The sequence below is a fragment of the Paroedura picta genome, chromosome 8, assembly GCF_049243985.1.
Source record: "Paroedura picta isolate Pp20150507F chromosome 8, Ppicta_v3.0, whole genome shotgun sequence".
Taxonomy (NCBI): Eukaryota; Metazoa; Chordata; class Lepidosauria; order Squamata; family Gekkonidae; genus Paroedura; species Paroedura picta.
The window spans coordinates 40,195,734-40,210,086 of record NC_135376.1 but is presented as its reverse complement, the minus strand read 5'-3'; the positions used below and the strand labels follow the sequence as shown (position 1 = coordinate 40,210,086).

Genomic DNA, 14,353 nt, shown 5'->3' with positions numbered 1-14,353 from the left:
ATAGAATAGAAGCTGGCTGTAATAGGTCATTTGGTATGTGGTATGCAGGCATGCTTGGCAATCCACCACAGCAACCATGAATCAATCCACACAAAAAGTACACTTTCAAGACACCACTGTACAAGTACAAAATTGAATCATGAAATTACTTTATATCAGAAACATATGGATCAATAAACATATCTACCTATGTCCAGCAATGCTCTTGCACACTCTGTATCAGACATACAGGTCAGTCCCTATAAAAATGGATATTTGTATACACTTGGATATTGTACTCCAACAACTCAACTGGGTCCCAACTGAATTCCGGATTAGGCTTAAGGTTCTGGTAATTACCTTCAAGGCCATATGTGGTCTGGGCCCAGTGTACCTGAGAGACCATCTCTCTGCCTATACTCCCAAAAGAGCACTACGCTCTGCCACCACCAACTGGCTAGTAATCCCTGGCCCCAAAGAAGTACATTGGACCTCATCAAGGGCCATAGCCTTCTCTGTACTGGCCTCCACCTGGTGGAACGAGCTCCTTGAAGAGATCAGGACCCTGGTCAAACTCCCAGAATTCCACAGAGCCTGCAAAAGGGAGCTCCTCCACCAGGCATTCAGATGAGGTTAATCTGACCTAAAAACATCCAGTGGTCCCCCTCAAGCCATACCCTCCATAATCTGAAAGATTATGACCTCCTTAGGGGTTCTGTTAAAGTTGTTCGATTAAAAATGTTCAATGAGTTAATTATGGTAACCTGTTAAAACTTATATTTATTGTTAGAATTATTACTGATATGTTGTTGTGACTGTTGTTAATGTATGTCATTTTATGTATCCCACAACATTTGCATGTAAACTGTCCTGGGAAGGTGGTATAAAAATCCCAGAAAATAAATAAATAATAAATAAATATAAACCTGACATAAAAAATCCTCAATATTAAATAACCAATGGAAGAAATTTTAATCTTCCAGGTCATTCCATTGCTGACCCAAGAGTTGCAGTTCTCAAAATAAATGAACATTGTATTATCTTAATAGCATTTTATCTATTCTTGAGAATGCCCATCTTCATTTCATTTTCATTCTGTTTTCAGGGGTTATAATTCCCATAACAATCACTTCATTAAGTTAAATAAAAAACAATACCAAAGTGATTCCTGTCCAGCAATATTCATGAGCTAGGCATCTGCAAATCCATGACCAGCATCACAGCTCTGGTTGCAGCTATAAAACTTACACTCCTCTAGGTTGACAACTCTACCAGGAAAAGAATAACGCTGTCAAGGAGTTCAAGGGTTCCCAGGGCTAATATACATATACATGAGAAAATAATCCCTTGTAAAAATATGACATTTAATACTTTTCAAAAATGGTTTTGTTTCTAGGTAACACAAGACTGTAAAAATTCTTGCAGCAGAAAAAAAAAAAGAAAGTCTAATTTTTTTATGTAACACATTTATACCTTGCATTCATGGCTTAAATATTCTCTATGCAGCCACCCACTGCAATGTGAGCATATCACAGCCAGGCTTCAGTCTACCAGAATCACCAGATTAGCCTTTTTTCTCTCTGGCTTTTAGTCCAGTTATAGTAAAAAGCCAACTAGCATTTGGTGATGGTGAGAATCCAATCAGGATATGTTCTCATTGGCATCCTCTAAGGTTATGCCATCACTCTAAGGTTATGCCCCACTCCTGATTGTCAAAGGTTCCCAAGAAGAGCTATCACATTCCTGACTCTGGCCTTGAAAATGATACAGGTAATGTAGGTAGAGAAGCCTAGTTACTAACATCTGTAAGACAGAATTGGCCCATTAGTATTCATGTTAGCCCTTGGGAAGAATCAGCAGCGTATTGCCTCACAATTACATTAACACAAAGCCATCAGCATCACAGTACAAGTTCTCTTGGTCTACTATGGACCAAGAACACAAGCAGTACTATTCTTTAGCTTATTAGTAGATTAAATTAGTAGATTCACCATATTAGATGGCGTTAGTAAATTAACTTGAAATCTGTTTGAAAAACTTTACTGACTTCTTGAGTGAGGATTAGGTAGATCCATAAAACACAACTTCTGCAAGTGGTAGACATTAAAGGAATGCTGTAATAAATATTGTAATAATTTATAACAGCTACTTTCAAAGATTTTTGTTGTTGTGGGAGAGCTATGGTAAACTTTTTTTTCCCAGACAAGAAGTCTGTTTTGTAGGTGGAAACACACTGGCAACAGTACTTGGAAGGATTCTGGGAAATGATCCAGAAAATATGGATCTTTTCTGAAGAAGATGCATACTGTTCTTCATTTGTAAATGCATCATAGATGCTCACATCAAAAAACATATGTACCTTTGTCATGAAAATGTTGTTTCAGAAGCAATCTTATATGCCTAATAAACAGCTGATATACTAAAGAAGCTTAATCTAATACACAATAGGTCATGCTTTCTTAACAGGAGTTTCATGAAACCCTAAGGTTTCTCGACGACCCCAGAAGAGTTTCACAGATTGGGTGGAAGTAAACTTCATGTACAACGATATAGGCTAGATATCAGGAAAAAGTTTTTCACAGTCAGAGTAGTTCAGCAGTGGAATAGGCTGCCTAAGGAGGTGGTGAGCGCCCCCTCACTGGAAGTCTTCAAGCAAAGGTTGGATACACACTTTTCTTGGATGCTTTAGGATGCTTAGGGCTAATCCTGCGTTGAGCAGGGGGTTGGACTAGATGGCCTGTATGGCCCCTTCCAACTCTATGATTCTATGATTCTATGAAGTAAATTTAAAAATAATGTGTGAAAAATTAGTTATCAAGTGACATGAACATATATGGTTATGTCGACCTGCCCCCCCATTGGTCAATGATGGACCTGAAGTGGGTGGAAAGAGGAGGGGCCCCAATCATAATAAACCTTGCTGGTCGAGGTTCATCACATATGGAAGCTACTGGGGATCAGAGAGGTATGTACTCTCAGTTTAACTTAACTGCATTTGGGGGTAGCAGTGGGCTACGAAGCAGCAGATGCCTGCCCCAGCCCAGCAGAGTAGGCTGATGGACCATTTGTAGCATTATGGGGGAGGGGGATGGAGCATGATGTTACATGCAGTGAGAATGTTACATTCGGTGAAAATATCTGGGTGATGTCAATTCTGGTGAGGTGTGGCCTGCTGACATTACTTCTAGAGTTTCTCAAAATTAAGAAAAGCTACAATAAGTATACCACTATCAGATAGACTGGAATGCTATGGTCTATTGTACTGTTAGTGCAACAGTGATGTTGGGAAAGCACACTTGTTCCTTATTCTTTCACTATATGCAACATGAGGACAGAACATTCTGTTTCAAACAAGTTATTCACTTTGTGTTACATCCATTTTAAAATTAGAAGGCCTTGGAATGTTTTAATCAGGGTTATAAGTAACCCTGATGCCCAATATCACCCATAAAAGACATTAGCTTTGCAATCCAAAATTAAGCTTATAATTTGATTTCTCCTTCTGTTTTCTGCTGTTTGTTTTGCCTTGTTTCGTTCTAGTTCTCATTTTTCTATGCAATCAAAATGCAAAGCAATGCCCACAGTGGCTTCTAACAACAAAGTTTTTTAGAGGCTTTGCTAACAATACATATTTTGGCACTGAGACATGGACATACAAACAGGAGTTTAACATCAAAATAAATTCCAAGTTTTGAAGCATCTATCTACACAATTATTTCTATAAGAGCTAGATATACTAAGTCTCAGATACAGTCAATACAAGGCAGAGTCAACTATCAAACCAAAGTGCCAGAATTTCAACAGCTTTAATTTCAGACCTAGTGTGAATTAGTGAAAAGGAGAGTAGCAGAGGACATACCTTGGAACTGCTCCCAAAACAATCAAGTTGGCTTTTTGTTTGTTGTTTCCAATTACAGCATTTTTCATATCTCTGAAAATCCAGAAAGAGAAAAACCCTAGTAAATTACACTGAGGTACTAAGGGCTCAGTTCTTCAGAATTTAGTTCCAATGAGATAAAATAGCTTGCCACACTGTATCTCAGTAGGGAAAAAGACACCAGCAACACCTCCCATTAACACTGTCCACTTATTCTATATTTCTCTATGACTCAGATTCAAACAACAAATATGTCCTCTCACATATCAGGGGACAGCAAATGAACCAATGATGGTCTTTACTGTTCTGGCCATTTGCAGAAATACTGATTCTCTTATTACTATAGTTATAAAATCTTGCTAACAATAAATATGGAGCAAAAGGACATATGATAAGCCAAGAAATTTTGAGTTCAGTGTGTACATACTAAAATGACAACATACTGGATTACCCCACAATTTGGACATGTAAAGATGTAAAATTTCTGAAATTTTAAAGACACAAAAATTTCTTTTCCAGGACTTTTTTCTCCAGGGAAATTTTTTGGGGTGGGAATTAAAATATATGCAATACTTACTGTCCTACCTAAACTAATTTTACTGCTTTAACATAAAACAACGTAACTATATGAAGTATAGTATATGAAATACGTAAGTATATGAAATTACAATTATTTGACATTTTTATATAAATTGCCAGTACACTCAGCACTTGAGAGGAAACTTTACATTGATGCAATTAGTACCTTAATTTTTGGTAAAGTTAAACGATGTCTTCTTCTGTCTACCAGTTAGACAGTTCAGTTCTCAATGAAATGTTCATAGTTTTTTTCTGAGGCATGGATACAGTTTCTGCCCTATGTCATTTTGATCTTTTCCCCCCTCCAGCAAGATAGTGTAATAAACTACTTGCTTCCAATCAGTGGGTATGTATGTGTTTTGAGGGAGAAGAAAACAGGTCAACCATAAGGAAAGAGTCAGGTCAAAAGGACAGCAGAAGGTATACAACATTGAAAAGCAATATACGCTCTGCATGCTTCCCTCATAAAGATTAGTATCCTTCTAGGTGCAGAAATTCACCTTGGATTTAAGAGCTGTATATGTCTACAGCATGCCGAACGTGTCTTTTTCAAACCGTCCAATACAGAAAATATTTCATAGGAGGGTTTTTTCCAGTACTCCACAAAGTGTCTAATTTTACTATCAGAAAAACTAAGAACAAAAACTGAGGGGAAAATGCAGGGAAAGTATTATTTCCGAACATTTCCATTTCCCCCCATCAGGGCTTTCACATCTCTAGCACACCATGGGCTACTCAACTCAGCTTGCTTCTAAATCCAAACCAATAACTTACCAGGAACTTTTCCAGTAAATTTAAGGGCCAATCCACCCTTGAATGAGGGTATCAGAGCAGTGCCTCATATACACTAATATTTATTATGGGATTTATATTTCACCCTGTCTTTGGAAATCCTTGCAACCATGCTATAAGAAGACCATACTATTGCAGACAATAACTGAAATTTAGACTTAATACTTCCTTACAGGCCACCCTTTGAGTTCATGGCTGTGGAAGATTTAATCAGGGAGTTATCAGCCCATTATGGCAAAGTAATACCTGAAGCATCCTTAATTAAAATATAGCATTCAAGATGATGAAAAATATGACCAGAAAAGGCCTCACTCTCCACCCTATGGTATAAATGCCCATGAATCAAATATACCCTGACTTTAAACAGTGAACACTCAAGATTAAAACATAAATTTACAAATTTTAAATACAGATATGATAGGAAATTACTGTCATCATATAGATTGCAAATACTCACTAATATTGGTAGGAATGTTCAGTGCACATTTTGTATTTATTTTACACTGCAAGTAAGCATCCCCAAAATAATGGATAGTACATCTAGTTCTAACTTCTGAGTTCACAAACACTGCTTTACAGTCCAGATTATTTTGGGCAGCTTTAGATGGCAACCACAATGCTATCACTCAGGCTTTTAAAACCTTTATGCCAAAATCCAGAAATCATCCTCTCTTATCAGTCATGTTTAATTTCTGGACAACTTGCACAATCTTTAATAAGTGTATTGGCAAAAAAGTAATCTACGAATGGAAGAAACTATATTGTGGAGATATGAGCTAAACACAGAAGAAGCAGATGCTTGAGTTCACATGACTTCACAAACTAATAAGTGCAAGATGGGTAGTGGTGCTATATTAGAAAGAGATTCAGGTGCACAGCTGTTCACAAGTCCTTAGCTATTGCCCTGCCCAGCATACAGTATGATATTGGTTCCCATGAAGATCTCTAAGCATCACACAGAATTCAGAGTTGGGGAAGCCTTTCTTGATACAGAGGGACCCCACCATTTTCTGAGTTTATAAAGAAAAGATGAGAGTGGCTAGCTTCACTTCAGACTTATCCAGAAGCAGCAAGAACATCTATTGCTGCCCTTACAACTCATTATCTCCTAAGCATGGCATGAAAGTCCTCCTCCCCTCAAATGCTCCATGAAGCTAGAGAAATGTTGGGGGAAAGTGAGTTCACTTGGGGGAGGGGAGTGGAAAGTATCATCAAGTTGCAGCTGATTTGCAGAGACCCCATCATGGTTTTTCAGAGCAAAAGATACCCTAACCTGCCTCCGCATACTAATCCTGAGTCTCCCAATCCAAGGCCCAACCATTCTTAGATACTAAGATTCAAGGAGATCAAGCTACCTTGGGCCATCCAGGTCAGGGCAAGGTAATCATAATGGCTTAAACTTAAGTAAAGGCAATATAGCGGTACTCAAAAGTATTTTGCATCCCTACAAAATGTGGTGACTTATCAAACTATACTTCACATTCATACACAATATGAGATGCATATCTCATTGAGATGCATATAACATTGAAAGGTCACAACTGAAAAACTCTACAGCAACAGCTTTAGGTTGATTACAGGAAAACATTAATTTCTAGAACATGATATGAAGGTGGAGTTCCACAAATTTATACACAATCTAGCTATGACAATAGCTACCAAGCTATTCTAGTTTGTCTCAAAAGGAAAGGATTAATGATAGGAGTAATTATAAGCTACCTCATTTTAGAAGGCTGACCTCTATTTTCTCCTTGGTCATGGTAACAACAGAACTGAAAATCTGTTCTTCCAACAAATGCAAAGTTGGTTGTTCCTGTAGCAGTTGTGTCACCAATATTGCATAACTTTAATAAGCAAAGAGCTACCATTATTGAGCAGCAGTGTTTTTATTTCCTCCAATAAAAAACTAACACAATGTGTGAGAATAAGTACTATTTGAGCTGTTTAATATATTGAGAGTTTGGGAGGGATATGAAAAGGAGTCAGGAGAAGCTTGAAGAGTTCTGCTAATTTAAAAATTATGAGTCAAGACTTTTTTAGGATACAAAGTTGGATCCAAAGATGCATAATGGAAAGAGAACTACCATCAAGACTGCGGCTAGGAGTTCGATCCCAGCAGCTAGCTCAAGGTTGACTCAGCCTTCCATCCTTCCGAGGTCGGTAAAATGAGTACCCAGCTTGCTGGGGGGTAAACAGTAATGACTGGGGAAGGCACTGGCAAACCACCCCGTATTGAGTCTGCCATGAAAACGCTAGAGGGCGTCACCCAGCCTTAGAAAAAATATTTACAGTGTTTCATCATGCTTTTATTGAACCAGTTGAAATACGTAAACTATTATAAACTGACCCGAGCCTACTTGGGGGGAGGAGTGGTCTAGAAATTAAATTATAAATAAATGTAAGCAGCAACAGTCCAAAATGGACAGATTTGAATTTTTGATTTAATCATTTAAATTACCTTAATTTTAGATCTGCATTAATTATTTATATTTCTATCCCGCCGATCCCAACCAAGGTGGCTACATGCTCGCTAACAATCAGGCTATGTACACATTACAGTTAAAGTCATATATTCTTTACTTTTACAGCCTCAGTTATGGTATATTAAAATTATAAAGAGAAGATAAGAAGTTCTTGAGGTCCCCTTTATCATTTTTTTTTAATTTTCTTCAAAGCTAAGCAGTTTTTTTAATTGTGTGAAGTTAGATTTGGTGTTTCTGGGACTCATGGAGGAGAAATGAGATCCTGATTGTCCAGGTGTTGAAGTTCTGGAACCTAGTGATAGTTTCTTTCTTTGAGATTGTGAATTGTAGCTGAAAGATATGGTTTTCTTCAAAAGAGTTGGAGTCTCAAAAGCTGAAGTTTTCATGTTCCAAGCTCTTTTTCTATATTGTCTAATGTCTAAACAAGCATGTAACTAGTAGCTACAAACAATGGACACTAGTTTGCAAGTAGACAGAGACCAAGTATAAAGTAGGAACGTAGTTCAAATCCTGTACTCATGTGGTCTATATGCACTGCAAAATTTTAGCTGCTTAGACCCAGAATCTCCCAGGACATGTACAAAGATAAAGTAAGATAAAGGCACAGAATAGATCAGAAGCAATAGCTAATACTTACTGGGCTGCTTAGATTAAAGTGTATGTTTTAATTTATTTTAATTAATCCATAAAACATTTAAATGTGTTATCTTTAAAACAGATACTTAGTGTTACTGATGTTTTTGTAAACAAATTGTATAAATTTAAGAAATAACTCAGTCACTGAATTATCATCCACGGACTCTCTTCCAAGTACAGGAGTGAACTGATATCCAAGGAAAGCAAAAGTAAAACAGTGAATACTATATATTCACACAGGCAAATGTCAGAAAGTATCTATTTAAGGGTAAGTATATGATACATATGAAATGATAATTTCCTAATATACCTCGCTGGATGAGGGTGAGAAACACATGAGGCTAGGCATATGCACTGAAGAAGCTAGAAAAAAAGATCTAAACAAACAAAATAATAATAAGAGCAACTCTAAAGAAAAGTGTTTCTTACTTACATGACTCCTTGTAGGACTTTCTGGGGATCAGGATCAAATAATCTGTCAACATAATGGCGACTGCTAGCCGTGACTTCCTGTAGAAAAATGACATCTTATGGTTTGTCATTTGGGCAGAAATAGTTTGAAATATCCAAGGAAGCAAAAAATAATGTAGCTTCATGGCTGCAACACTGCAAAACTATTCTGACAGCAAAACCAAATGGCTGCTGTAATGCCTATACGAAAGCATTCCTGGAATTATTATTTAATTTATATTATATACTACCCTCTCATGCAGCTCAGGGCAATGTACAACAATTTACATCAAAAATGGTTACAAGTCTTAAAACAATATATAACCAGAATTTAAAAATCTCAACATCTCTGTGCTAACAGCAAGTATCCAATCCATCTGTCAAAGGACATTCTCCGAGGGGGGGGGTGTATGGGGGAGGCCCATTTGATAGTATTAGAATATTAGAAAAACTAATCCTTATCCATGGTTCCTCTACATTGTGAAACAGCCTGGGAGGTGGAACATGTCCGGCTGTGCAAGTTGGAAAAGGTCCAATCAGGGTGCAGCCAGCAATGCCCTGCCAGACTGAACACGAGCCCTCATTCCCTTCTATCACTCCTGCTGTGAGGAAGGCAGAGAGAGACACAGGGAGAGCTGTCCCAAGCTGCTGACAGAGACACAGAGGGAGCTGCCCCTGCTGCAATGGAGGAAGAGACAGACAGAGCTGCCCCAAGCTGCACACCAGCCCTCCTTCCCTGCTACAAACCAGCCCTAATTACCTGCTATGCCTTCTGCTGCGAGGCAGAGACAGGCAATGAGAGGGAGACAGACAGACAGACACAGAGCGATCTGCACCTCCCGGTGTCCCCTGGGTCCTAGCGCCCATTGCATTTCTGCTTGCAATGGGCTTTCTTATATGCAGGTACAACACATAGCCATAATTACTACAAGAAACAGCAGTCCTGTTACACTGTTTTCAGCATCCTTAGGCCAATACAATTAAGAACAAAATTTTATTGTTGTCCAAAAGGACAGTTAAAAACTCCTTTATATTGAATGTCGTAATGGATAAGAACCAATTTGAGCACAAACATTTCCAAACTTTATATTTGTACACCAACACTGATTTTACTGATTTCATTGTACTTTAGTTTCAAAAGCTTGCCCCCAATGTATGTATACTTTCAGTCAGATCCTAACCATGCTTACTTGGATTTTAATGGTAATTACTCCACAGTAAGGATGTAAAGAACTGATCTTAGGTCCCACCCATCATCAAGTTCCTAGATTTTCTTCACTTGAATTTTAGTCCTATTACATTATATTCACAACATGTTTCATGTTTACAGCTTATTCAAGCAATTCAGATAGGCACTGCAGCATAATTTTGGACCTGTTTAAAATATATATATTTGTTCTGTTCTTCCAATATTGTAGTGTTAGCATGCAGAAAATTGCCTATAGATAGCGTTTTAGTCCAATGCTCTACTTTTAATTTCATTCCTTCTTCTGAAATTATATTATTCTAGGACTAGGATAGGACAGGACAAGGATTATATTCATAGAATCATGGTTGGAAGGGACCATGTTGTTGTTGTTGTTAAGGTGCAAAGTCATTTCCGATCCATCATGACCCCATGGCTAATGATCCTCCAGGCCTTCCTATCCTCTACCATTCCTCAAAGTTTAGGTTTGCACCAACTGCTTCAGTGACTCCATCCAGCCACCTCATTCTCTGGGAAGGGACCATACACGCCATCTCTGCTCAATGCAGCATCAGCTTAAAACATCCATGATAAGTAACTGCCCAGCCATTGCTTAAAGGCTGCCAAATAAGGGGGAGCTCACCACTTTCTTATTATATCAATATACCAAAATAGATTTCCGTCCACATTATATTAACAACTGCAATAAATCATTCCCTGCTTTGCTGCTGAACCAGTTTCTGTATTCACTTAGGCAAGAATATTGGTTTTCAAACTTTCTACTTTCAGGGAACCTTTTCCACATTGACTTCAGTTCATGTGAAGCTCTGGCTATTAAATGTTTTCTAAGCATTTGTTGTTTCACAAAATTAACAACAAAGTGGTGCAAACTCTCAATATGGTGCAACTGACAAGCCAGGCACTTTCAAAGTTGTAATGATTTGTGTGAAAATACATTAATATTTTATTAGTTTGCATAGTGAGGATGAGGGGACACAATCACAAATACATACTATGATCTAAATAAAAATTAGTTCTGAATTCACTAGATGATTTAGCAGGTAAAATCAAGACCAGAGCTAAAATATCTACAGTATTTGCTGGCATATAAGACTACTTTTTTCCCTTGAAAAATATGCCTCCAAGTGGGGGGGTCGTCTTATACACCAGGTGCACTTCAGTTGGGATAGACATAGCTGCCCATAGTGGCCCATAGTACTGTAATGTAATGTAACAAACTCTATATTTTGAGTGGAAATGTTGGGGGGTCGTCTTATACACCCAGTCGTCTTATACACCGGCAAATACGGTATTTATATGCCTTCTCACAAAGCATTAACCACCAATCCAATATGGAGTTAACTGTCAAATGACAAGAATTCTGCTATTAGGATATTAGATTTATTTATTAAAAATGTAAGTCCAAGTAAATCAGATCATTCTCAATTTAGGGCATCAGAATTTTTCTGTTTTAATTTTTCTGGAAAACATATAGCTATGGTCCAGGTCTGCTGGGAAAGATGCTGTTCCACAGAAGCCAGAAGTATAACAAGAATCATACATGTTTGAAACTATACATTGCAAGGGGAAGATTGGTTGTAGTCAGGTGAATAAGTCTCAGGTGAACAGTTCTGAAGAATAATTTGAAACCATTGGACAACAGCATACTAGCACAGTGACCATATTCCGGCTTCACTAGAGATGAAGTCACTGTCTAATTTAAATAACTGGACAGTCAGCAAGACTAGGAATGCAGAAACAAACCCTAATAATAATATTTGCAGGAAGAAGGATATTTCCTCCAAATCTTTAAGACAGAAAGCAGTTTCTCCATTTGCATGGTAGAGTTTATTAAGTGGAAAACAAATGTAAAAATAAAATGGGAAATAAAGAAACAAAAAAAATCACACTCAACACAAATATAAAATTCATCTTAAATTCAAAGATTCTTCTAAAACTGGACAGCATCTTAATTGGATTATCTACAGCTCAATGAAGTTTTCTTCTCTACAATTCTGAAATGTACATATAAGATTATCCAAAGGAAAGCATATACTGTATATCTGCAACTTCTTTCTACATCCTACATGTTATAGTATCAATTCTGTATGTTGATCAAGGTTTCTGGAACCATCACAGAGGTAGCAAGATTGCCAATACTGGTAAGAATACTAAAGAATACATACAAGTGGTAAGAGTTTGAAACAAGAAGTGTCAGTATCATTTTACACAGTATTCAACCCTTAACGCAGGAGAGAAACATGGACTCATGTTCAGGATGCTTTTATGCCAAAGTTCTGCTAGACAGATAAGCTAGACACTTTATTTAAAAGCTTTACAAAAGATTGCTCAACTTGATTGCCCCAGTTTCACACTACTGGACTGAGATTTACACATCAGTCTAATCCTGACGTGGATTTACACATCAATCTCATCCAGATGACACTGGAATTACAATTATTTACCGTGCTGAAATATTTTACTTCACCCCATCTCTCACAACTAAAACAAAGGGGGGGGGGAATACCCAAGAGTTATTCTGCCCTTTTGCCAGTAAGGGAAGTCTTTTGGTAGGAATTAGAACCTGATGCTGAACTCATCTCAAACTCTGAAGGATCTTGTTTTGTACTAAAACTCTGACATACAAACAGATAAGCAGTTACTGTGAACCAGCACGGCAGGATAGCAAAACAAGATAACAGAGAAGACAACAGATTGCAAATTAAATGCAAGCTCGTATGCACACACAATAAGGACTTCCTGGGTAACATCAGAAATGCAAACCAATTAGGACGAGAATAACATAGTTTGAGACTAAGCAATTATGCAAGCTTGCACAGCAGTTTCAAAGCTGGAACTTCTTTAGCACAAGTGAGGCAAAAATTGATTAGAAACAGAACCATGGTCACAGTGGGCAGGAAAAGACATATAAACGGGGATATCAGTTTCTCCTGCTCAACACACGAGCCCCCTGTCTAAAAGAAGGCCTGGCGCCCTCTTACTCCTGTGGCACCTGGCTAGCCACCAAAATGAAGAGAACTGAATTCAACTGCTTGAAGGTAGTCCGACCCTAGGCGGTCATCCACTCTACTTTGACAGGCAGGATCCCACACACAGGCCAACGCCTTAAGTGACTCCGGTTCTAAAATCTCTGAGAAGATTTTCTATGCCACACGCATTTGACGGAGTGGGCTGTAACTCATGAAGGCGTTCCGGGAATGAACTGGGTTAGTCTCACAGCAACCACACGGTTTCTGTCGTAGGCGACTGCCAAAGGGAACGGAAGCCAGCGCAAGAAAAGGCCCCAGCGTGGTGGAGGGAAAGACCGGGAGGAGGGCGGGACCCGCTGCAAGCGGCCTCAGGAGGCAGTCCCTCCTGGGCCACCGCGGGGGCAGGCCGCCCGTGCCCGCTCCGAGGGAGAAGGAAGCCGCCAACGGAAGCCCCGCCGACTTCCTCCTCCGCCAGGACCCGCCACTGCCGCCGCCGCCGCCCCGGGCCTCCACTCACCGAAAGGACGCTCATGCGGAGGGGAGTCTCCAGCACACACGCCATCTTGGTGCGCGCCAGTGCTAGCCGCTCAGCCGCACGCGAGACCCGGCGCCACGACCGCTACTACCGTCGCCGACGAGCGAGGCCACATCGCCGGGGAGGGGAAGGAGGGGGGAGGGAGCGTCCCGTTCAAGCTCGAATCGGCTAACGAAAAAACTAAACTGCTTCTCCTTACGGCGGAGGCCGCGCATGCGTCATGAGCACTTGTCTGAGGGAGGGCTTATTGCCGGAAGTCGGTGGATTTATTCCCACCTGCTTGCGGAACTCAGAGTAAGAAGAGCCCGGCGCGAGCTCTACTTTTAGACCTATGGGCGGCAGCCAATGGGAAGCGGGATCACCAGCCGTTCTGTTAGGCGCATGTGCAGCGCTGAAGCCACCTGTCTAAATCTGTCCTTGGCCTCGTAGGGAGGAGAGCATTATGATAGAGTTGTTTACACGTAGTCCTAGCACGCCATCTACTGGGGGAAGACGTTTTGGGAAAAGCACTTGGAAATATTTGGAGAGTTGTAGGGTTCATTCCTATGAGCCTCTTGTGGCGCAGAGTGGTAAGGCAGCCGCCTGAAAGCTTTGCTCATGAGGTTGGGAGTTCGATCCCAGCAGCCGGCTCAAGGTTGACTCAGCCTTCCATCCTTCCGAGGTCGGTAAAATGAGTACCCAGCTTGCTGGGGGGTAAATGGTCATGACTGGGGAAGGCACTGGCAAACCACCCCGTATTGAGTCTGCCATGAAAACGCTAGAGGGCGTCACCCAAGGGTCAGACATGACTCGGTGCTTGCACAGGGGATACCTTTACCTAGGGTTCATTCCGCACAGTGTTAATGT

The 14,353-nt window shown here is 39.7% G+C and overlaps 1 protein-coding gene across 3 annotated transcripts in view; it reads right to left on the bottom strand.

Annotated features, from left to right (window-relative positions):
• Window positions 1-13,728, bottom strand: part of ARMC8 (armadillo repeat containing 8) — a 54,920-nt gene extending 41,192 nt beyond the window's left edge. For 2 of the 3 annotated variants that reach the window (XM_077349216.1, XM_077349217.1), the window contains exons 1-3: window positions 13,490-13,700; window positions 8,780-8,856; window positions 3,839-3,910 (exon numbers count right to left, since the gene is read on the bottom strand). In XM_077349216.1, coding sequence (XP_077205331.1) covers window positions 3,839-3,910; window positions 8,780-8,856; window positions 13,490-13,534 — 194 coding nt within the window. In that variant the 5' untranslated portion in view covers window positions 13,535-13,700. The other variant, XM_077349219.1, reaches the window with a different exon arrangement.
• Window positions 13,729-14,353: the final 625 nt, after the last annotated feature.